At 37.1% G+C, this 25,046-nt stretch overlaps 1 protein-coding gene across 1 annotated transcript in view; it reads left to right on the top strand.

Annotated features, from left to right (window-relative positions):
• Positions 1 to 223: 223 nt before the first annotated feature.
• The window catches only part of PSMD1 (proteasome 26S subunit, non-ATPase 1), a 74,245-nt gene continuing 49,422 nt past the window's right edge, over positions 224 to 25,046 (top strand). Inside the window, exons 1-16 of the mRNA XM_016204679.2 lie at positions 224 to 308; positions 4,336 to 4,379; positions 5,024 to 5,097; positions 5,287 to 5,456; positions 9,529 to 9,734; positions 11,925 to 12,068; positions 14,042 to 14,268; positions 16,205 to 16,265; positions 17,449 to 17,577; positions 18,118 to 18,206; positions 18,888 to 18,966; positions 19,462 to 19,635; positions 21,244 to 21,355; positions 21,868 to 22,064; positions 22,955 to 23,050; positions 24,034 to 24,098. Of these exons, the coding sequence (XP_016060165.1) occupies positions 293 to 308; positions 4,336 to 4,379; positions 5,024 to 5,097; positions 5,287 to 5,456; positions 9,529 to 9,734; positions 11,925 to 12,068; positions 14,042 to 14,268; positions 16,205 to 16,265; positions 17,449 to 17,577; positions 18,118 to 18,206; positions 18,888 to 18,966; positions 19,462 to 19,635; positions 21,244 to 21,355; positions 21,868 to 22,064; positions 22,955 to 23,050; positions 24,034 to 24,098 (1,883 nt within the window). The 5' untranslated portion in view covers positions 224 to 292. The remainder of the gene's footprint in view (positions 309 to 4,335; positions 4,380 to 5,023; positions 5,098 to 5,286; positions 5,457 to 9,528; positions 9,735 to 11,924; positions 12,069 to 14,041; positions 14,269 to 16,204; positions 16,266 to 17,448; positions 17,578 to 18,117; positions 18,207 to 18,887; positions 18,967 to 19,461; positions 19,636 to 21,243; positions 21,356 to 21,867; positions 22,065 to 22,954; positions 23,051 to 24,033; positions 24,099 to 25,046) is intronic.

The following is a 25,046-nucleotide window of genomic DNA, read 5'->3' as shown; positions in this document are numbered from 1 at the left end:
GAGAAAACAGTGGAGCTCTCTGTGCATCCTCCCGCGAGGGCCGGGGCGGCGGTGGCGGAGCGGAAGACGTAGGGCCGGGGAGAACTCTTGCCAGGCGGCAGGCGGGGCGGTGGACAGCCCCAGGGCTGGCGGGGTCCTGAGCGAGAAGTGAGCCGGCGGCCCGAGGAGGCGACTGACTGAGCGGCGCACCGGGGTAGTGAGAGGCGCGGCGGAGCGTGCGGGTCCTGAGCTGACAGATACACTGCGGGGCCCGGACGGCGAGCGAACAGGCGGGCTAGTGCAGGGCGCAGCCATGATCACCTCAGCCGGTGAGTGCGACCGCAGCGGGCGCCAAAAGGGAGGAGCCGCCGCGCCGGCTTTTAGCTGAGTCAGGGCGGGTGACTGGGCACCTCCCGGCGGAGCGCCGGCCTGTGCGGCCGCTCGCTGCCCAAGGCCCACTCCCGGGCCGGGGGCTGGCAGTCCAGCCAGGCCTCTTTGCGGGCCCGGGACCCCCTCAGGCCCGGGGGGGTGGGGATCGCGCCAGGTCGCCGGCCTCGGCATCCCTCCCGCCACACCCCCGTGCCCGGACCCGAGGGGCTTCCGGGGCCCTTCTCCTACCCGGAGGAGTTTTCCCTATTAATCCCCAGCCTCCCGAGATGGACCACGTGGGGGACCCCAGCCCCTACTCGCAGGCGGTTGGGGTGGGACGGCCCCCCCGGGTGGCGGGGTCGTTAGGCAGCCTGACTCCTACCTAACGAACGCTTCTGGACCTGGCCCGGCTCCGTTCGCCTTAGAGTGAAACCTGGCGTTAGATTGGAGGCGGGTCGGTGCTGGGCCTCCCGCGAGCGTGTTCAGTGACAGCACCCGGAGGACTCCTGTGTTCGGCGAAGGCGGCTTTATCCTGAGAAGCAAGCTGCGGGGTTTTTGAGGCTAGGTGCTCAGTAAATACTCTGCATTGGAGAAAGAGCCCAAAGGTGTGCGGGGCAGGTTTCGTGCGCTTACTGAGCGCCGCATCCACGGATTGGTGTCGTGGCGCTGGAGACTGGGACAAGTGGTGGCTTTTAAGCGCCCTCACTACCCATCGATTCGCTTAGAGCTGTCCGCAGCCTTGGTGCTTTTTCCTTGCCTGCCCGCCCCTTTTCTCGTCCTGTTTTATTCTACACTCGTCCCCTGAGTACTTTGTTGTAAACAACCGGTGATCAGAAGACAGTAACTTGTCTTTGGATGGAGCTCACACCCCCGTTTTTGTGAGGGTTGCCTAAAGAAATTGGTGGAGATGCTGGGAGGTGTCAGTCATTTTGAAAGCTTTGAAGAGCTGCCACCTGTCCTTGGAATTAAGCATTTATCTCCAAGAGATACAGATGGCTGGAAGATGAATTTTAGTTTAATAAGAGGAACAGCTTTACCAGTCAGCGCTCTCTAAAGGTAAAATAAGCACTAAGTATCCAGCCACCTGTAAACGACGGCCTCGTTCTGTTTCATATGTATCCATTACCAGTTCTCGGCGGGCCTTCCCTCTTCCCTGGCCGCCCGTGACTGTAACAGCCTCAGGACTGTTTTTCCACCGTTACTTCCCAACCGTCCATTCTTGTAGTGGTCAGAATATTCCTTTTAAAACTTGAATCACTTAATAGCAGTACTTTGCTTTAAATCCTCCAGTGCTTTCCATTGTGTTTAAAGTAAAACCCAGGCCCTTAACCAAAGGCCTCGCGATGTGATTTCTGCCTTGTCTTGTGCCACTCTCTTCCTCCCTCCCGGCCCCCTAGTCGTACTGGCCGCTTCAGTTTCTCTCCTACTTCAGGGCCCCTGCACATTCTGTTCCTTCTTCCCAGGCTCCTCGACCTCAAGTTTTCTCTTAGTGTCTCAATCTGTAGTCTCAGCTCAAATGTTAGTATTTCCTGGTCACTTTATTAAAACATGCCACCCCTCTACCCCTTAGCTGTCCCCTTCCTTCATCACAGCCCTGTTATTACTTTGTTTACTTGTCTGACTACTGTCTTTCTCTCTGGTAGAATTTTGGGTAGGAAACGTTTTCATAATCCTTAGAACATTACCTAGCCGGTGGCCAAAGTTCAAAAGTATGTCTTGAATGAAGAAGTCAGTCCCTGAGTGTTTGAAAGTAGAGGCTGAAAGAGCATTGGTGGGAATATAATACAGATAATTTAAACCTATCCAGCGTGGCAGGAGTAATGATTTTTAGGTCTCCTACCCTGAGACTTCTGATGATAGTATAGGGTGTATTTGTTACTATTATTTGTTACATTTACTGGATTACATATCAGCTTCTGCTCCAAACATTTTGTCACCTGTTTCCTGTCCTTTGGCTCACTTTGGCTTAGGATCGGCCCCAGGTGCTGCACAGGCTAGCAACATGGTTCTGGTGTGGAGTAGTCCGTTTATGTGTTCATTTTATCCACGAGGCACTGAAAACACAATAGTGAGTAAGAGGTCAACATATATGTTAAGTTTTCCAAGAGGCTTGACAAAGAGGGAGTGGAGAGAGAGAAACAGGTGTTTCCTGGAGGGGGATGAGAGACTGAATGGGGTTTGAGGTGTGTGTTTTCTTTTTTAACAACATAGGCATATAAAAGAAAATTATGCTAAAAAGCTTTAAAACCATAGTCTCCCACTCCTCTTTCCCCTTCCTCATCCCCAGAGGCAACCATTTTCAACTTTTAAGCAGTTTCTTCTGGAACATACCATCATATTTATAAATAATGTCCAAATATTGCTATAAATTGATGCAACAATTTTAAATACTATCTGCTGATTTCCTATTACGAGATTTTTTTAGGGCCTGTAACCTTTCCCATTCCCTGTTCTTCCTACCCCACTCTAAAGGAGAGCTGTTTTGTTTTTAAGATGGGAAATATTCATGTATGGAATGTAGAAGTTGATTTAGTTGTGTTTGGGGGACAATGGCTTTATTTCTAAGCCAGGACAACTGTGTAACAAATTAATCAGAAGTGAAACCAAACAGGAGAATATAGAAAAATCTATCACCTCTTTTGGTAAAAGCAACTTATAACACACTCTTGGTTGCTGATAGGGAATGGGGTAGCCTTTTTAGTATTTTGATGAAGTATTAGCTATTCTACATCACGAGTTTGCAGTCCTCCCTCCCAACACACACACACACACTCTCTCTCTCCCTCTCTCTCCCTCCCTCTCTCTCTCTCTCTCTCTCTCTCTCTCTCTCTCTCGATTGCATTCTTTAATTTGTCTTCTTTCCATGCTGTCAGTTCAGTCTCTATTCTGGATTTGTCATACCAACCTAGAAGTTCTTTTTATCTGCTTTTATGCTTTTAGAATAATAGTATGCCCTAACTGGCACCATGGCATAGTTTTGTTTGCTAAATTTTGTACCTTTTACTGTATGACTCTCTAAAGACTGCTGAATCTGTTTGGCAAACCTATACTTATCAGTTAGTAATGGTTATATTTCCTAAGTAAAGTTGCCTCAACACTTTTTAATCAAATCACAATTTCAACTCAGTGTTCTAGAATGATTTTAAGACCTACATGGTATATTAGAGACAGTGTGGTTTCCTTTTCTTTTATGGCCTAAGGACAATTCCCATATCTTTATTCTAATATTCCCTTTAGCATATGACTATATTTGAAGGTGTGTTTTTTGAAGAGGACAGTTGTTTCCTTTACTCTCCAGTGTTAGTGCTAACCCCTCAAGGCCACATGGGGAACACTGTGCTTGCGCACTTCAAGTCAGAATAAGTAAGATTGCTCATCATTTAGCAAAGCCTAGGTTACTTGTGATACGAAGGTGGTGCCTTTATATCGGCATCTTGAAATAATTAAAATCTTGTATCCTGATGAGTCAGTGACTAAATATTCCCTTCTTTTGTGTATAATTGTATAACTGTTTGGTGTATTTTGTGAATAATTTTATTCTAAAATTGTATGGGAAAGCTTCCTGTTTTAGTCAGTAAATTAGGCTTTTGATTTTCAAACTAAGGTGAGCATCAGTATCACAAGGAAGGCTTGTGGCCCCTTTGGTGGACCCCATCCCTACAATTTCTGATTCAGTAGATCTGGGATGGGGCCAAAAATTTACATTTTTAACCAATTCCCAAGTAATGCTAATGCTATTGTTCCAGGGATCATACTTTGAAAACCACCGAATTAGGAAAACAATGTGATATATGTAGTGTTATGAGGGTTTGATAACAGTTAATTCTTAAACTTCGAAATATAAACCTTTATAGTTTTAAAGAAAAATAATCATTCCTCTAGTGAAGTCACCCCTCAGAAAATACTTATTTTTTCCAATAATCATATTTTTTACTAAGTTTCTGTCTTAGCATATATTTTATAATCATTATGTCTTTTGTCTTATAGCTGGGATTATTTCTCTTCTGGATGAAGAAGAACCACAGCTTAAGGTATGAGTTGAAGGAAAATTAATTCGGCTAAGTATGAATACTGTGAAGCTCTTTAAATTCAGTGGTATCTGTATATCTTCCATCATTTAAAATAGCCATCCTGGCCAGCCCTTACCCAGTCATTGAAAGCTAGCCCCAGAGGACAGTGCTTTTTGAGAACAGCAGTGGGTTTTCCCTAAGTTTAACAAAGCTAAGGCAAATAAACCTCAACATAGCACTTGAGCACCTCCCACACACCTCTCAGTTTATCAACAGCACAAAAAATTTCTTCTGTGTCACATAGTTTAAAATTATTTTCATTTGATAAAAATTTGGAATATACTTTAAGTGGCTCTAGACTCCTGAATTCATTTACATATAGTCAAACTAGCAACTGAAGTCAAACTTGTATGTTCAAAGAAAAAAAGTTCATTAAATTAAGGAATGACATTATATGGTAGCCTGATGTTTGATGATTGGAAACAGAAAGGAAGTGTGTAAACTGAAGAGGAAATGTAAGTCAGTTGGTAAATTTTTATATTTGTCACAGATTAAAAGTTTTAGTAAATGTGAGAATTTGGCCATCAATTCATTGGAAACTATTTTTTAAGGAAGTGTAATGGTGAGTCTGTCTCAAAATTGAATCTTGGTTTTATCTTCTACAGGAATTTGCACTACAGAAATTGAATGCAGTTGTCAATGACTTCTGGGCAGAAATTTCTGAGTCTGTAGACAAAATGTGAGCATTACTTTATTTCTATAAATTGGGATAAAGTAGACCAACTTAACTTATCTATAGATGTGGGTCTTGTGGTTTATAAATTCATTTAGAAATTTGCTGCTACTGAATTGTGGCTTGAATATTTAGATTGGGGATTTTTAAGGAAAACCAGACTTTGAACTAGGCCTATACTTCCTATTCTTTCAGAGAAGTTTTGTATGAAGATGAAGGTTTCCGGAGTCGGCAGTTTGCAGCCTTAGTGGCGTCTAAAGTATTTTATCACCTTGGGGCTTTTGAAGAGTCTTTGAATTATGCACTTGGAGCAGGTGACCTCTTCAATGTCAATGATAACTCTGAATATGTGGAGACTATTATAGGTAATTATCTTCCATCTGCTAAAGCTTTATCTTGTCAGCTTCTTTCTTTCTTTAGTGTGTATAGCATTTTTTTTTCTGAATTACTTTTTGATGTTGCCACATTTTGTTTTAATTGGAAGTTCATCTTTCCACAATAATTTTATGCAGACTGAGTTTTTAGATCTAATTTTCAATTCTGTGCTTTATTATTTTTTATCATAATGAACAGTAATAATGATGCTTTATTATTTTTGTCATAGTGAACAATAAATTAATAACAGTAATAATAAAGACACCTCACAAAACATTTTAAGAATGAATCTAAGAAATGATTCTGAAACAGCTAACTTAATAAACACAAAGATAGATATCTCAGTGATTATGGTTCTCTCTAGCCCAATGAGCATAGTGTTATGAAAAAATTAAATCAGATTATTATCAGTAACAAATTAAATGATAGTAATTTATAGAGTTGCTTCTAATACAGGAAACCATTATTGAGTATCTCCATTGTGCTAGGTACTGGGCCAGTAATGCTTCATACTATGATTTATTCCACAGCTGCTCTGTGAGGAAGGATCTAGCCCTGTTTTACAAATGAGAAAACTTGAGTTTCAATATGATAAGTACACATGGCTATTAAATAGGAGGGTCAGAATTTAAAACCCAGGCTTACTTTAGAACCCATACTGTTTCTACTAGTAACCATTGATTTCTCGTTTGCTTCTTTATTTTTGAAATGAGGGGATAGCACACAGGCAAGGCTTCTGGTTTTCTGTCTCAGCATTTTCAACCTTTTTTATCTCATGGCACACATAAACTACTAAAGTTCTGTGACACACCAGAAAATATATTTTTTGCTGATCTGACCAAAAAAACAGGTATAATTTTTATTGATTTACAAAAAAAAATAATAATAGTAATTACCTTCCCTTTTTGCTCCAGAGTAACTTTAAAAAATCAGGTGCCTATACTTGTATATAAGGATTTCTGGTACCAAGAATTAACCAATCAGACACAACCTTATTATGCAAAGTGACTAATAAGATACAACTCTATTATATAACCTATATATTTATGGTTCAAGACAGGATATTCACACCAGACGGCTATTGTTTTGTTGGCTGTTTTCATTTTTTTATTTGACAATCTAAGGGAAAAGAGGTCAGTGCTTCTGACTAAATAGTCAGGTATTGCATGTTTTTAAAAATTCTTGTAGTACACCAGTTGCAAATCGCTGCTATATCTTGTAAGTTGATCCAACTATTTAAGATTTTGTTCAAAGATTTTGTAGTTTTAAAAAGTATTTGGAAACTTCTGATCTAGTAGATGAAAGAAGAGACTGCAAACCCTTCAGATATGTCTTTATGAAGAGCAAGCTTTAGATCATAGTTACAGAGAGCCCGAGGGTGTGTTGTCTGAGTACAGTATGACTATTTTTTTAATTCCTGATTAAGAGGAATTGCATTATCTACCTGAACCCTTAAAAGGAGAGAGTTGGTATTCTTTCAGAAGTTGGGAAATGCTGCACAAGGTGGTCCAAAGGGGTGCTTTCAAATGTCCCTGAAGTTCTAAGTAGGATTCTGTTTTCATATTTTTAAAGTTTTTGCTTTGATGGTGTGAAAAAGGTTGCAAGTAACTTTACTGCTGTTAGATGCTCATTGAATTGGAGTTTTCATTTGTGGATCCTGTGGAAAGAACAGATGGTTTTATTTTATTTATTTTACTTTTAACCCTCACCCAAAGACATGTGTTTTTTTAATTGACTTTTAGAGAGAGAGGAAGAGACATGGATCAGTTGCCTTCCATGTGCACTCCGACTGGGGATTGAACCAGCAACCCTTTGTTGCACAGGACTGCGCACAGACCAGCTGAGCCACTCAGCCAGGGCAAGAACAAATGGTTTTAAAGAATAGATCATTATATAATTTGAAACTAGAGCACTTTTCCTACATTAAGTTATATGTGAGGAGTTGCACTTACCTCTTTTCTCTTATTTGAAGGATTTTTTTTGATGAATGTTGATAATTCTTTCCAACAGTGATCAAGTGCTTGTAGTGGTGTTATTTTAAAATTATGCTCTATAAAAATTTTCTTTTTTATATATTTTTATTGATTATAAATTATGCTTTTAAACAGGACTGTTGGTCTGTATAGGGCTGTGAGGTGGTAGATGCCCTCTCTGTCTCTAAAACACTATTTATCATCTTTGCTTGTAGGAGGTGATTGTTGATCAACAGGTGTGTTCTGTTTGCTTTTCTTTATGTGGAAGTAGGGCTCACCCTTCTAGTGTTTTGTTTTGTTTTTAATCCTCCCCTGAGGATATTTTTTCCATTGCTTTTCAGAGAGAGTGAGAGAGAGGAAGAGAGAGACACATCAATTGTTTGTTTGCTGCATGTACCCCAACTGGGACTGGGGATCATTGCCTGCCACCCAGCTGGCTGCATGCCCTGGCCACAATCAAACCCGAGACCCTTCAGTCCTCAGGCTGACGCTCTAACCACTGAACAAAACTGCCTAGGGCACACCCTTCTAGTTTTATGACAGTCAGAACAGATATTTTTTAAATATCAGAGGAAGTTGTGAGAGGTTATACAAAATAAAAATTGGGAAAGGTTTCCTGTTGTCTTAATATCATAAACAGTGTACATCCAGAAAATTAAGGACTAGTAAGTCTTCTCCCAGTTCTGATAAGACTTCTGCTGGGAATGATTCTGGGATATAGTTATGATATAAACCTGCTAAGTGAGAGCACAGATATAAAACTGGTACTTACCTTTTTTCTTCTCAGTGAAAATCTAAGGAAAACTCCCTAAATTCTTTACTTCTGAGGTTCCTTTTTAATGCGTAGAGGTAATATTTTTCTTATTTAACTACATTTGGTTCAAAAAGCTTATATTAGGGCCTGGTAAAGATATTCTGCAACCAGAATTGTTTAAGGTCTGCTTTGTTACTGCCACTTTGTCTTATTAACCATATCTGAACCTGTATAGTTCTACCCGAGTGGACCTTGAATGTCATACATTTCAGTTTTTAAAAGTCCTTTGCTTCCCCCAAAGTATAGATCTATTATGGGCCATCTAATGGACAGCAGTTCTTTATGCTAGTTCAAATCATTTCTGTTTCCTGGGGCTATATTTTGCAACTGTCTTTGTACCCTTTCTTCTTTTTAAAGGAAAGAACAACAAGCCAGTGGATTATAGAGAGGATACTATTGTATATGGCATTCAAAATGGGTAGCTATTTATCTTCCATATGAAGGTGGAAGAAGGCTTAGGGAAATTTCCTTTTTTGTTTTTTCCTAAAAAGTTCAAAGTGTGATTGCAAAGTACTATAAATTATAAACAAATTTAAGTGTTTTTTTTTATCAAGTGCACTATTGGCACCCTTCAATATGTGGCCCCCTCCTCCCCTTCCACCCAAGTAATTGTGAATGTGAAAGCCAACTTGTGCACGTACACCATTGCATGAATTTTTAGACTCCTGCGGGGAGGCAGTGAATAGCTTCCACCCATCTCACACTGAAGCAATGACTATTTCAGTTGATGTACTACAATTACTGGAAAGGTTTTTGGAAATCTTTGGAATTGCCTTTAGAACCTGTGACACATTTCAGGTCATTTCACCATTATTGTACAAAGATGATTTAGACATAGTCCCTTCTGTGAAGGAGCTAATAGTTTCATTAATGTGAGGGAGTCTAATAATTTATTGCCATGTGATAATTGCTACAATAGCCTTTTTTAATATCAATAATAGCAAGTGTCTGTTTTTTTAAAGTGAAACAGCAACTATTTGTAGCCAACTCTGTTGAATAAGCAGCTTAGTTGAGTGATATAATTTTGGTCAAAATAAAGTAACAAGATAGAAATGTTTTCAGTACTATGGGCCTTGTTGGAATTAGTGTGTAGCCCTCCAGTGTAACTGTTATGAAGGGAAGAGTATTACTTTGAATGTATAACTTCTAGCATTTAAAAATTTTGAAATGTGCTCGTTACTCTATAGTCAACCCATAAGTTTTTATGATTATAAGTGTTGGCATTGTCCTTTCTAGTAGTTTGGTCCAATCAGAGTTATTTTATTTTCTTCATAGCAAAATGCATTGATCACTACACCAAACAGTGTGTAGAAAATGCAGATTTACCTGAAGGAGAAAGAAAACCAATTGACCAGAGGTTGGAAGGCATTGTGAATAAAATGTTCCAGCGATGTCTAGATGATCACAAATATAAGCAGGCTATCGGTATTGCTCTGGAGACACGAAGACTGGATATCTTTGAGAAGACTATACTGGAGTCGGTAGGTAGATGATGTGATTTTAGAGATTGTTTTGATGGGGAATCGGCAAAATAAATTATAAAAACAGAATCTCGTAGGTAGTGAAAAGAAAATCTGGTTTAGAAATAATAAGGTGCTCTTTTGCCTAATGCTTTATTTTATAATTTATATAAGAACCTTGGCTGTGTTTTGTGTTCATTCAATATCTGCTTTGGTCTTACTGCATTTATTCCTTTGAAGTCTTGTGTGGGGAAATTGAATTAATTGTCCTGACCTTTTTAAGAAGACTGTATTGATAAACTGCTGTATTATTGTACTTATGGCAAAAACTATAAACTGGATTCCTGGTTTGGGAATATTTTGCAATAATTATGACAACTGTAAATCACCAACCAAAATGGTCAGAAAGGTGCAAGACTGAGTTAGTTGGACATTGATCTGCATGCCATTTGCTGTTCTCCATTAGCTAGCTCTCTGCACTCCAGCCATTTTGACCTCCTCTCAGGTCCTAAATGTACCCTGCCTTGTTCCCCTTGCCAAAAATACTGCCTCATCCAAAATTATTTTTCTTTTTCTTTACCTGCTTTATTTCTGTTCAAGATCCAGAGTTCAGTTTAACTGTCACTTGTTTACAGATCCTTAAATCAATCCCTGCCACCCATACTCTCCTCAACGCCTGCTGCAAAGACTAGCTCCGATTCATTTGTTAATCTCTTGGAGCCCTGTATTTTTTTCATAGTGCTTACCACTATATTAATTGATCAATTGTGTTACTAGGCAGTTAATATCTGTCTTTACCACCAGATTGTAACCTCTGTAAGGACAGGTATTTTGTGCCTTGTTCACCACTGCATCCCCAAAGCCCCAGGGCAGTGTGAGAAGCAGTGGTAAGATTCTTTTAAGTGAGTAAGGGAATGAACCACCCACTGTGATAAAATGGCCCGTTTTATACTGTTTTCATTTTTGTGTTGTAGTCTCTCCTTGTCTTCATGAGAATAGAATGAAAATACTTGTTTTCATTTGGTCAACAAAGACTTTTTTTTTTTTGAGTGCCTACTATGTAGCAGACTATTCTAGGCATTGGAGATATCAATACCAATAAAGTTCCCGCCCGGATGAAACAGTCCATTGGAGGAATCGGCATCCAGGCAAATAATTACATGGGTAGACGAAGTAGGTTTACAGTTGTTAAATTACCACCCATCATTACCTAAAAGATAAATCATAAGTAAGGATATGTAATACTAATAATAATAATAATAAAAAGAAGACAAATAATAAAAGTAAATAATGTAGTAATTACTACTTTAATAATACAGAATAAACTGTTCGTGTATTTACAACTGTAAACCTTTTGCCCACCCCTGCATATAAGGTAAAGGGATGATAAATGTTTAAAAAAAGAATAAAGCAGAATAAGAAATGCATCTTACTTGGCATCCCAGTATACAGCTTTATATAGATATAACTTGTTTTATGAAAGAGTACCTACTTTTATTGCTTGTAATATAACTGATATTTTTAATTTGTATTTCATTTTAAAAAAATAACAAAAACACTAGTTTCATTAAGTTGATTTCATGAGACACTGATGAGTCATATCTCACTATTTGAGAAATACCCCTGTAGCTCTTCAGTATGCTTATTTATGTCGAAGGACTTTTATAGGTTGGTACCACAAATATTGGGCATGCTTTGGAGAATCAGAAGGAAAATGTACATAGTCTGGAGTTGAAATTTGCACCAGCCAGATGTGACAGCTCTCAAAACTTGAGTCACTTAGAGCTCAATAACAGTTCTGTCACATTTATGTTCCTGGCCAAGACTATAAGCAGTAAGTCATGGAAGAGTCTAGCAGCAAGATTGGAGACAGAAAGACTTGAGTAGACACAATTGAAAAAACATAATGACTCAGTATACAGACAGTTATATGTATCTTTTTAGAATAATTAATAGCCTTACTCTGTTATAGCGCCCTATACTCATATAGTCCTGGATGATCCTGGATGACCACTATATGTATTAAATTGTTTTCCATCCATTTTTTCATGAAGACAGGGAAATATGTAACTTCCTTTTAAGATTGATATCTAAAAGGGTTTAAATCTTTGGCTGCCTAGAATTAGTAAAGAACATAGATTAAATAATTGATTTTTAAATAGGATGCTTCAGTAATCAGATAATGATGTATCTTTAAATTATTTCTTTCAGAATGATGTCTCAGGAATGCTAGCTTATAGCCTCAAGCTCTGCATGTCTTTAATGCAGAATAAACAGTTTCGGAATAAAGTACTAAGAGTTCTAGTTAAAATCTACATGAACTTGGAGAAACCCGATTTTATCAATGTTTGTCAGGTAATTACATTATGTTACATTACTTTACACTGTACTGCTGGGCTGTGCCTCACTACATTACATAATACTGTGTTTGATTACATTACAGTACTGTAATGGTTTCATATATGTATCTCAGTTGATCTTCACTACAGCCCTGTGAAGATAAAGTATGTAGTTTATATTCCTTTTTACTTACAAGAAACTGAATCTCACAAAACTAAAAGCTTATTTTGTTAAAATCTATTCTTTCTATTCTTCTCCCCCCCCCCCCCTTTTATTGAATTTATTGGAGTGACACTGGTGGTTAACAAAATGATACAGGTTTCAGGTACACAATTCTACAACACATCATCTGTACACTATCGTGTGTTCACCGCCGCAAGTCAAGTCTTTGTCTATCATCTTTTATATCCTGCCCGTATTTTTTTTTTTTATATTTTGAAAATAATCCAAGCATTTAAGGAAATTTTGGAAACGAAGAAGGTTAAAAAAAGTAAAAGGTAGAAGAAAACATAAAAATAGTACCTATGTTATATCACTCTAGAAAGAATTTCAGGTGTAAAAATTATGTTTGGTTTCATTACCCAAACACAACCAAAACACATTTATGTATATATTTATCTCTTTTCATGTATGAATTTGCTTACACCTTTTTTAAAAATTCAGTGTAAAAAATCTATAAAATAAAATGAAAAGTGTATCTTTTCCTTTGTTTGGACCTTTTCTCAGAGGTGATGCATACGTATTTGTCCTTCACTTATTAGCACAGTGCAGCTGCTTCATTCTTTTCGGTGGCTATATTGTATTTTATTGGCTGGAGGTGCAAAGCAAGTTAGAAACAAAAAAACTGGAAAAGTTCCACATTTATATCACCCTAAGTCAGCTTAACATTTTAGTGTATTTCAGTTTTCTCCATATAGGTTTTTGGAGTTTTATTTGCTTCTAAGTAGTATTTAATAATTTTTAAATAGTTTTTTAAATTTCTATAAAAAACAGTTGTCCTCTGCCTTCTTCCTCTGTGTATTTCAGTTTTATTCCTCAGAGAGAATTTTATTTCTTTTAGCTCTTATTCCTTGTGCCTTTAAAACTTTTTAAATTTATATTTTTAAAATATATTTTTGAACAGGTAATAATACATTCACGTGATTTCAAAATTCAAAAAGAACCAAAGGGTATGCAGTGAAAAGTCTTCTTTTCCACTCATCCTAGCTCCCAAGTTCCCTTCCCTGGAAGCGAACAGTACCAATTAGACATGTCCTTCAATTTAACATTGTTTTATGTTCTAACTCTTGTTCTCTTTCTTGACTGTAGTAGTCATTTAGTGGGTGTACCTTGCCTTACTTAGCCAGTCCCATTACTTGCTACTTATTTTGTTTCCATTCTTTTCTGTTCTTAATTTGTACTAACTTTGATTATGTGTTCATTTTAAAATTGAGTTATTTGCTACTGAAGGGAACAAGAAAAGTTTAAATTAATTTTTAAAAGAAAAATTCTAACATTATTGGATAATTTTGTTAAAACATATGGCAGGTCATAAGAATAGTTAGAGAAATGTTTCAAAGTGGTCATTTTAGTTGCACCTTGTCCTGGCCCGGTACAGTACAATGTGTGTTAAATGAATGACTGACTGCTACAACTTATGGTAAAGCAGAAATTACAAGTTAAGGAGCACTTAAATGTAAATTATGGATAAGATTTAAAGAAGCCAAGATTTATTCACCAGCCAGTTACCGAAAACCGCTAATTGCCGGGCATGATATTCGGAGCTCTGAGTATAATTTGTACGGATTATCTTATGGAAGGCAGATTCTATTTTCAGGAAAACTTTATCTAGTGCCAGAATCAGAAGTAGAGTGCTAGATTAGATGGTTAGTCTGCCCCAGCTTGCCTATGCTTATATTTTAAGTTTTCCTATATGTTGACTGTTTGTCACTCTAAGTATCTTGTAGAGTTTCCGATTATTGTGTAATTGTTCTTTATCTGCATTTCAGTGCTTAATTTTCTTAGATGACCCCCAGGCTGTGAGTGATATCTTAGAAAAACTGGTGAAGGAAGACAACCTCCTGATGGCTTATCAGATTTGTTTTGATTTGTATGAAAGTGCTAGCCAGCAGTTTTTGTCATCTGTAATCCAGAATCTTCGAACTGTTGGCACCCCTATTCCTGCTGTGCCTGGATCCACCAATACGGGTACTGTTCCGGGATCAGAGAAAGACAGGTATAAGAATCTTTTTCTGCATCAGAACTGAACAACCTTTATTTTATTTTGGGAATGCTCATAGTCTGCATATTTTAAGAATAAATTTTACCGTTAGCTTTCATAGATTGTAAAGTTTTATTAAAGCTGTTCTGTTTTGCACTGTGCTGGGCACATTAAGGAAAACCAGAGAAATGGACCTTTCTGGAAAGAAGTAAAAGTGATTTTATGACAGGGAGGGCCTGCCGGACAGCATGTGTGCCATATAATCCAGTCAGTTACAAACCTCAGGACAGGCAGGTAGACTAAATTTCAGAAATTTAAGTTAATTAGAAATAAGAAACAGTCTCAGCTTTTTGTGCTTTCATTAGAACTAAATATGTATATGTCTTAGACTGCTACAGTATTAGATTTTATTTTCCTATATTTTGGTACACATTTAGGCCACTTATTAAAAATGTTCAAGTGTGTGTTTGCTGTCACCTGCTTCTTTTGACTGTTGTAAGCCTTTTTGCATTTCTGTATCAGCTTGGGATTGTGTTGAATCTCTTCAGCTTGGAGCAAACTGAAACCCTAACTTTATTGTCTTGTAATCCATAAACATGGTATTCTTCATTGTTTAGATTTTCTTTAGTTTTTCTCAGCAGTGTTTTTTAGATTATAATGCAGAGATTTTGCACATATTTCCCTAAATTTATTCCTAAGTATATTATGATTTTTGAAGCTGTTATAAGTGGTATGTTTTAAAGTTCAATTTCCAATTATTTGTTGTTAATATATAGAAATACAATTGATTTTTGTATATTAATGTTGAGTTCCATAACCTTGCTTAAATCAGTAGGTCTAATAAAATTTTTTATAGATCCTTTCATTGGACTTTCTACATAGGAATCATGTCATTTGTGACTAGATAGAAATTTTACTTCTTCCTTTATAACTTTTATACCTTTTCTCCCTTGTCCTGCATTGTCTAGAGTTTCCAGTACATTATTAGGTAGATGTGATGAGAGTGAACATCTTTACCTTGTTCCGATCTTAGTGGGTTAGTGATTAGTTTGTTTCTTTTTGACTTAAAATTTTTTCTCCTTACTGTCTCTTTTTCCTGTGCCGTAGTTATTTGTTCTCGTGTTCCTTCTGAATTAATCTTCATTTCTGAAATGATCATTTTTCCTCTTTCATTTCTGATTTTACCTAATTCTATTTCATTTCTGAGCTTTTCTAATTCTGATATATAATATTTTATACCTTGTGTAATTTTTTTAATGTCTCACCTTCTCTGAAAATTTTTTTCTTATAACATTTTATGGGATTTTACTTTGACCCTCTTCTGTAGCTTATCTTCCCTGAAATTAGTTTTCCTAAATTTTTACAAAGGAGGTTCATTTAAGAGAGGTTTTATAATTTCACTGCCCTCTAGAACTTCCTCTTCTATTGTGTTGTGAAGTATTGAACAAATGGTGTCTTAAAGTTCTGAGGTCTCCTGGCTCTGCTTCCTTTCCCACTCTTGCTTGGGCCTCTTTTTCCTTCTGATTTGGATCCTGTGCTCAGCATTTCCTCCTCAGAGCACAGTGCTTGACTCAGAAGGGAGTAGTGGCTGGTAAGTTATAAGTTGTTGCAGCCCAACTGCTTCACATCAAACTGGTCTTGTAAGCTGTTGGTGATAAATCTCCACTTGACTGTGTTTTGGGAACTTGGGCTATACTTTGTCACCTGGTTTTGTTATATTTATTGCTCATGCATTTTGCTAACCTAGTTCATTGCTTTGTGTATTTTAATGAATATATTTGGAGGAAATTCAATATCTGTACCACCTCCATCTTATTAGACTCTTTAGTTTCTTAACAACAATATTTATTAATTTGGACATAGTTCAGATCTTCAATTTGATAACATCACCCACACATACTATTCAGAAAAGATTTATCAGATTAATAACTGTTGGTTCTTTACGTTTTAGTGAGTCAATGGAAACAGAAGAAAAGACAGGTAGTGTGCTTGTAGGAAAGACACCAGAAGTGGTAAGTGTGCTTTTTGAAGTTGTGGTTGCTGTTTAACATATGGCACAGTACATTGTAAATTATTTTAAAATGTTACATACCTGTTTTTATGGAGGTTTATAATTAGGTTTTATACTGAAGTCATTTTATTTAATTTATCTTTTCTTTATCTTTATTATTGTTGAAAGTTTTACAGATGTCCTCCCTTTTCCCCCCATTGACCTCCTACACCCTACTCCTGCCCCCACCCCAGGCTTTCACCACATTATTGTCTGTGTCCATTTGCATATAAGTTCTTTGGTTATCTCTTCCCACTTCCCCCTTTCCCTTTATTATACATCAGTCTGTTGCATGCTTCAGTGTCTCTGGGTCTATTTTGTTCATCAGTTTATTTTGTTCATTAGATTCCGAGATCATGTGATACCAAAGTCATTTTATAAAACTGGATTTTCTGTAAAAAGTACAATTTTAAAGACTGATCCCAGGGAGCACCTAACTTAGGTGAAATCAATCTTTAGATTCTTACCAATGAGTGAACTCTTCAGAATAACTGAATTGCCTGTCATGGGGAAAGAAAAAGGTATCGCCTCTATATAAATGGCAACTGATTGTAGAGGGGCCAGTTTAGTTCTCTTTGTTTTTTTGTTTTTTAGTATTCATAGAAGAGTTGGCTAAATATTAGAGCAGCAATATGAATGGATATAAGTTTTTCCTTCATCAGGACTTTTGGTTTCTGATGCTCAGGTATATAAACTTCAACTGTTCTTCAACTGGATAGATAGTTTTGTTGATTGATGGCTTTGTAGTTCATGAGATCATATAGATGTGTTGATTAAAGGTGCTTTTGATTTTGTTAGTTTGGATTAGGTAGTTCCTCACCTAAAGTATAAGCTGGCTCTGTATAAAAGTTTTCCTTACATATCATCAGTAATTAGTTATTCTTTTACAGCTTGTTTTTGTTTTGTTTTGTTTTAAAATATTTTACATTGGAAGCTCATTCAGAATGAATTGCATTCTTCCATCAAGCTGGTATCATATCTCAGTGGTATCTAATAAATAAATTATACATGAGTTTTTTAGATCTTACTGTTAAATAAGTTGTATGTATGAACTATGAATTTCACTGGTTATGGGCTGTTAAAATAAAGTGGCCTTAGTGGATTTCAGTAATATATTTTCATTCTTTCTTTGTTTGTTTTGGCAGAGTCCAGAGCCCAAGGATCAGACTTTAAAAATGATTAAAATTTTAAGTGGTGAAATGGCTATTGAGTTACATCTGCAGTTTTTAATACGAAATAATAACACAGATCTCATGATTCTAAAAAGCACAAAGGTAGGAAATTATAATGGAGGCTTTTTTTATATTTCTTTGTTGAATATAAGTACTTATATTTATTTCTTTTGTTGCGTTTTATTCCTGATTAAGGATGTAAGTTTTTGTAAAAATAACAATGGGAGAAACTCTTAAACTTGTTGAAAAAGAAAGAGAATTAATATTGATTGAGCTCCTATTTTTTTGCTAATCATTAGGAAGTTCATTGGATTCTCTTTTTTTTCTTTTCATTTTCTTTAGCTAACTTTTTAATGTATTTTAATATATACATGTAGCATTTGGATAAAAGGCATCATCAGCATATTGATAAAGAGTTTATGTGTCTGTTTTCCCACTGAACTGCAAACTTGAGAGCAGAGATTTTTACCATATCATTGTAACTCTTGTTGGGATACTGCTCACAACAGTTATTAACATTAGTTTTAATTGTTGAACAGATAATATATTCTCCTGCTACAAAAAATGGTTGTGTGTTCATGGGTGAGCTTGCAAATTGTATGAATACTCTGCCAATGATAAAAATCTGTTTGTTTTTCTAAGGATGCAGTGCGGAATTCTGTGTGTCACACAGCAACCGTTATAGCAAACTCTTTTATGCATTGTGGAACTACCAGTGACCAGTTTCTTAGGTAAATATACTTGAAAGTTTCCACTTTGTACAGTCATCTTTAACAGAGACTTTGTTGACATTGTTACATGGATATGGAGAATTTCCCCTGCCTGCCAGCCCTGGATTTTAAATTTTATTTTTGCTATATTATATATTTTTTTGCATATGCCTACTTGTTTTTGTTTTTTAATTGAGGCTTTTTCTTTCATTTGTTTTTTAATTTAGCAATTTGAAGGAGAGGAAGGAGGAGAGAGAGCGACATCAATTTGTTGTTCCACTTAGATATGCATTCATGGATTGTTCCTTGTATGTGCCCTGACTAGGGATCGAACCTGCAACATTGGTGTATCGGGACAACCCTCTAACCAACTGAGCTGCCTGGCCAGGGCCCTATTTATTTTAAGGCAAAATTAATTCTCTTCATTAGTTGGCCTGAGTATCAGCTTTTGGATGAAATATATTAAGCTCAGAAATTTAGTATAGTTTTGTTTTTGTTCATAGTGGAATTACATATTATTCCTTTTTAAAAAGTCCTCAAAACATTAAGAACAACTTAAGAGGTAAAAAAGAATCAGCAGTAATTTGCGTCCCATACCATGAAATGATTTGTAATAGTTCAAGGAAATTTTTTAATACTTTGAAGTCAAAATATTATAAAAAGCTTTATGGAATTTGTTTCAGTAATTTTCTTTTCTTACAGAGATAACTTGGAATGGTTGGCCAGGGCTACTAACTGGGCAAAATTTACAGCTACAGCCAGTTTGGGTGTAATTCACAAGGTAATAATACACTGATCAATGTGAGCAGGCATCAGCACAGAGTAGTTTTTCTGGAGTTAATAAAATATAGAAGTTTACTATAATTCATTCACAAGTGCATTTTGCTGGATCAGCCCTCTTATAGGGAAGGATAAATTAATATATTAAAGTACATATATATGTGTTTGTTTTTTAAAAAAGGTGGAAATCCTTTTCCTATGAAGACTAAGCTATTTCTCAAAGGATGAATTGAAATAAGTTACTTGCATAGTCTAAGATGAATATGGGGAAATGTTATAAAATGGAGAAATTGAAGCATTTGTTTCTAAGGATGTGACTGGGTCTCTTAAAGGCTTTTCTCTCATTCAAGTGATAAAGTTGTGTAAGAGAGAGCCCCACTTCCTTCCTTCTCTCTTAGCAAGCGAGCATGCTGGAGAAAAGCAGTAATCATAGAAAATGTTAGCTCTTTTTCTTACTTTCTCTTACTGACACCTTTGTTGTGGCTCAAATTTACAGGGTCATGAGAAGGAAGCATTACAGTTAATGGCAACATATCTTCCCAAGGACACCTCTCCGGGATCAGCCTATCAGGAAGGTGGAGGTCTCTATGCATTAGGTCTCATTCATGCCAATCATGGTGGTGATATAATTGACTATCTGCTTAACCAGCTTAAGAATGCCAGCAATGATGTAAGTGTTAGATTGGAAAACTAAACTTTCATTTGTTAAGAGTCCAGAAAAACATATTTGCCAAATTATTTTAACAAATAGAAATTTTGTTATATTTGGGAATTCCCAAAACAGTGCTGTTCTCATAGAAAAATTTTTTTTAATTTCCTTTCCTTCTCTTTAAGCTAAAATTATGCTGCTCAGTCCTTTAAACCTTATGACAAGCAAAATAAAGTACTCGGTATTTGCAAAACACACGTTGCATTCCCACACTTTAGAGGTTTGTAATGTTACATAGGTGACCTTAGTGATCATTTAGTCTAATCCTATCATTTTACAGAAAGCTAAGGCCCAAAGATATTGCAATATACTCTCGGGAATCAGAGTTCTTGCTTGTTTTGATCTTTGATAAGTTTTAAAATGTAAACTTTTGGAAAAACTTAAGTAGCCCTGCCTTATTTTAAGGTACCTTGAAACAGGATTTTAGACTTTAATGTTTATATTAGAGTAGACTTGTTTATTAGAATGCTTTTAGGAGAGTAGCTGAGTCACCCAAAAAACTTTGTCTCCTTACTTTAGTGAAAAGATTGAGGCCAATAGAAACATCTGTCCTGGCTAGTAAACCCCCTATCCACAGATCGTATCTGCATTTACACATACCTTTACCTCATTTCCTCTGGTCTCAGGTAAAAACTTTCTTACCAGGCAAAGCTTTTTGGTTGCCAACAACAGAAACCACCTCTGACTAACTTAAACAATGTTTATTGGAAGTAGTTTCTGTAATTAAAGACGTTGATGAACCAGTTCCCACGAAGGTTAAGAACCAGGGCAGCTTTAGGGATCTAGATTACAGGAGCTAATGAAGTTGTCTCTTCAGGGCCCTCTGTCAGGATGAATGAGCTTGAATGTTTTTAGTCCTTGGGTCATTCCACTTAAGAAAGATTAAAATTCTAGAGGAGCATCCACTTGGCCTATCTTGGGTTATACATAGTCCAACACTTTAGCTAGAGGAAGATGGGAACTTCTTATGATAGTCCCACCAAGACTAATCAATGGGGGAGGAGGAGTCTTCAAGCAAGATTGGGATGCTATCACCAATACAGAGATGCTATGCACTCAAAAATGACAGGAGACAAAGTGTCCCTCTTCAAGTAAAGACCAACTCTTGCTCTTGATTCCATTTTCTCCCACTTTATTCACAGCTTTTTCCCATTAGATACCTTTTTCTCCTGTTCAGCCTCCCTCTATGCTGCCTTTCCCCCCAGCCCAGAAGCATATTCATGTCTCACCCACCCTAACAAAAACTTCCTTGGGCACTTGCTTCTTCCTCTTGTTGTCATCTTTCCCTTCCTCTTACATAAATGTATTGAAATAGAGTTGTAGTCTCACTCCACTTTTTTTTTCTAATTCACTTCTCAACCTATTATCATATGGTGTCAGCAAGCACCATTCTTTTGAAACTGAAATTTCTGAGGTTACCACTGGCCGCCTGATTTTCAAATCCTTTGATCATTCTAATTAGGCCGACTGCTCTACGTATTTATATCAAAATATATTTTGAAATTAGAATAAAAGCTTGGATTTTAAGTACAATGTACCACATCAATGGAGCCCATGCTTTTTCTCTAGATCGTTCGACATGGTGGCAGTCTGGGCCTTGGTTTGGCTGCCATGGGGACTGCACGCCAGGATGTGTATGATTTGCTAAAAACAAACCTTTATCAGGATGATGCTGTGACAGGTGAGTGATTCTTTCTAAACAAATTTTAGGATTACTTAATGTAACTATAATATTTGTTTTCTACTTATAATTTGTAGCCTCTTAAAAATCTAACGATTTCTGTACTTGAAGAGGGAGTGGATTTTTTCCGCATTTGTCAAACTCATAAAAATATGTTTTATGATATATAGGCTTTTAAAAATAGGATAGCCTATGTGTCTCTCTGTATAACTGACTTTTGAAATACACATTTATTAGAATGATCTACTTGTATCATAGGACTATATACTGCTTGGTGATAATGTAGAAAAAATGTCATAATGTCTCCTTTGAAATCACTATGGTGCCTTCAGTTAAGATTTTAAAAGAAAATAGCTATAAATATACATCCACATAAAATATCCTCTTTTTTTCCAGATGGTTTGGAGAACTGCACTCAGAAACTAATGGTTGTTTTGATAGTTGATGCTAATTGCCACTTGCAGTAGGATATGTTGTACTGAGTTTATGTACTTTAATTTTTTGCTCACTAGGGGAGGCAGCTGGCCTGGCCCTAGGTTTGGTTATGCTGGGCTCTAAAAATGCCCAGGCTATTGAGGATATGGTCGGCTACGCACAAGAAACTCAGCATGAGAAGATCCTGCGTGGCCTTGCCGTTGGCATTGCCCTGGTGATGTACGGAAGGATGGAGGAGGCCGACGCGCTCATCGAGTCTCTCTGCCGCGATAAGGTGAACCCACTGCACTGGTCCTCTTCTCCCCGCACTCCCTTACCGCCCAGTTAGCTCCACCATTCATGAAACACTCAGCTTCACTGGAACTTCCTCTGTTCCCTTCAGAACACCTAGCGACATTTGTTAATAAAACCTTTCACAAGATATATAAAACCCAATAGAATTTAGAAAATAAAAACACTGATTAGAAGGTGTGAACTGGAGTATTTTTAGGATTTTAAATTTAATGAAGATTTCAGATCAATGATTTTCAGATAAAGAAATCCAAAGTTTTTTAGAAATTTACAGGTTGATTCATTTTACTTCATTGTTTTTCATCAAAAAATAGTGCCAGTCTCTACTTACTTATTTGGATGAGGTTTTTCCCACTGCCTTTGTTTGATTTTCACAGTGGTATTGGTTATTATAAGTGGTCAGCAGTAATACTGTCCTCTTTAATCTGATTAAAAGAACCACTGCTATAATTTACGATAAAACTATTTTGCTCAACTATCAGACCTCCATGTCTCTTTTACTCAGCAATCAGTGCCCAAGAATTAAATGATAAAGCAAGTTAGAATGTGGAATAGAAGCAGGCTTCTCTGTTGTTCATTTGATAAATGGAAGTTGAGGGTCACAGGGCAGTAAGTGTTGATCTGAGTTTATACTTCCTGAAAAGTTCAAGACAGAACAGGCATGTTGCACAGAATGTTGGGAATTTCACGCAGTTAATTCCACTCATGTTAGCCTATGTCCCCGTTCATTTAGAAAATACCAACAAAAGAGTTTTTGAGTTCATCTTTTCCTGCCTAAAACGAACTCTCCCTGTGCATACAACTATACCCATTAGTCTGTAGAACTTACTGTTTGAAATAAGTTGGTGATTGATGTTGAATTATTTTTTTTAGGACCCAATTCTTCGACGGTCTGGAATGTATACCGTAGCCATGGCTTACTGTGGCTCAGGTAACAACAAAGCTATACGACGCCTGCTACATGTTGCTGTAAGTACTGGGACGTTTTTTGGGGATGGGACAGAAGGGAAAGTTTGCTGATGGACCCTAAGTGTCTGATTGAGTGCAGCACCCATGCCACATGACCACCAACAGTGGTCTCAGGTTCTGATTCTCATTCACAGGACATTATCAGCCATATCCTAGCAGTGTGAATGAAAGTCCTTAAAGTTATTCAGGTGCAACTTCTGAAACCTATTTGAAAGGGCACCCTCATTGTAAGAGACAAGACCATGTGAGTGTGTGCAGCCACCTAAGGATCAGGGAATCCAATGAACAATAGGAACCACTTCTTTTCATAGCCTGTGACGTTAGCTTTCACATACCCCCAAGGGAAATGCTCTATTCCAAGAGATACATTTCACAGGAAAGCCAATGCCCGTGTTTTCTAAGAGGCTTTTTCCACTCAGTCCTCCTAATCCAGATATAGCTTATCAACAATAAATAATATTACCTGGTAACACAGTAGGCATTCCACATATGTCTTAGCTCAATAGATTTCTACTCATGGTGCTGGGAGAAGATAAACTCAAGGTCATCTTCCCATGCAGAATGGGTTTAAAACTATCATTAACTCCTTCCCATAGACACATCCCACAGTACTTATTAGTAATTTATCCTTTATCATTGCAGAATGTGGTACATTCTAAGTGTTTGCATTTTGCTTGAACCTTAGGACATAAGTTTTTGAAAATAACATTGAAGGAATGGTTAGATTTTCAGTGTAGCCCACAAAAGCTATAATGCAGCTGAAATAGTCTTTAGAAGTAGCCCTGAATCTTAAACACCACCAAGTTTTAAAACTTGTAAGCCCTGAAGTGGAGAAGACAAGTTTTTCTAAATTGGGGAAAGACATTCTAATAAAGGAATAACGTATCAGTGAGGTCTGACTTATGTTTCAGTGATGTGGGCCCCATCAGTTTGCCCCAGAATAGAATGCATGGTATAATGTAATCCTTTAAATGTTTTCTTAGGTGAGTGATGTTAATGACGATGTCAGAAGGGCAGCGGTAGAATCACTTGGGTTCATTCTATTCAGGTAATAATTTCTAACTTCCAGTTCCATTTGTATTCCATTTCTTTTTATAGTAAGTAACTAAACAGAAATCTGAGGCATATATTAAGATTAGTATTGTTCCCCTGAAAAAGAAGGAAATATGTCTTGGGATTCTGATAACCTATTTGAGAAGTAGTAAAATGACTTAATTATTATTTCTCTTTATTTTTTCATAATGTTTCTGCTTATTCACTTAATTTTTTAAATCTGAGTAACACCTTCAGTACTCCTCTTTTCATATGTATTGATAATTCAAATGGAATGCTCTCTTTTTCACAGCTTTATAGAGTTCATGAAGCTTTCATGAAGGCAAAAGGTAATAGGCTTTGTTTAAATGCAAAGGGACAAAAAATTGCAGATTTTAAAATATTATTTTGGACTTGAAGATTTGGAGATACCCTTGGCAGTATAGCATAGTTGTGATTAAGAGGACACACTGAAACCAATCTGCCTGTATTGAATCCTGGCTCCACCACTTATTAGCTGAGTAACTTTGGGCTTGTTACTTAGACTCCTTGAGCCTCAGATTCCTTGTCTGTGAAAGGTATAATATTAGTACTTATTTGAGAACAGTGTTTTTTGATGATTATCTAAAGCTTTTAGGACAGGCTCTGGCAATAGTGAGTGCTGTTTAAGTCTGCGTTAGTGTTAATTATAATAGTGGTTGTAGGTGCAGTAGTACTTCTTCCAGTAGTTCTCACTGTCTGCTTAGCTCCGATCTCAGATAACACTGTTTTGTTTTTATCTTAAATATAGCAAAGGAGCCCGGCTTGGCTCGGCTCAGCCATTGAGCATCAACCTAGGATCAAGGAGATCGTGGTTCGATTCCCAGCCAGGGCACATGCCCAGGTTGAGGGCTCCATCCCTAGTCGGGGGTGTGCGGGGGCAGACGATCAATGATGACTCATCATTGATGTTTTTCTCTCTCCC

This window comes from Miniopterus natalensis, chromosome 8 (genome assembly GCF_054644295.1).
Source record: "Miniopterus natalensis isolate mMinNat1 chromosome 8, mMinNat1.hap1, whole genome shotgun sequence".
NCBI lineage: Eukaryota > Metazoa > Chordata > Mammalia > Chiroptera > Miniopteridae > Miniopterus > Miniopterus natalensis.
Note: the sequence above shows the minus strand (reverse complement) of the source record. Positions and strands in the feature narration are given on the sequence as shown.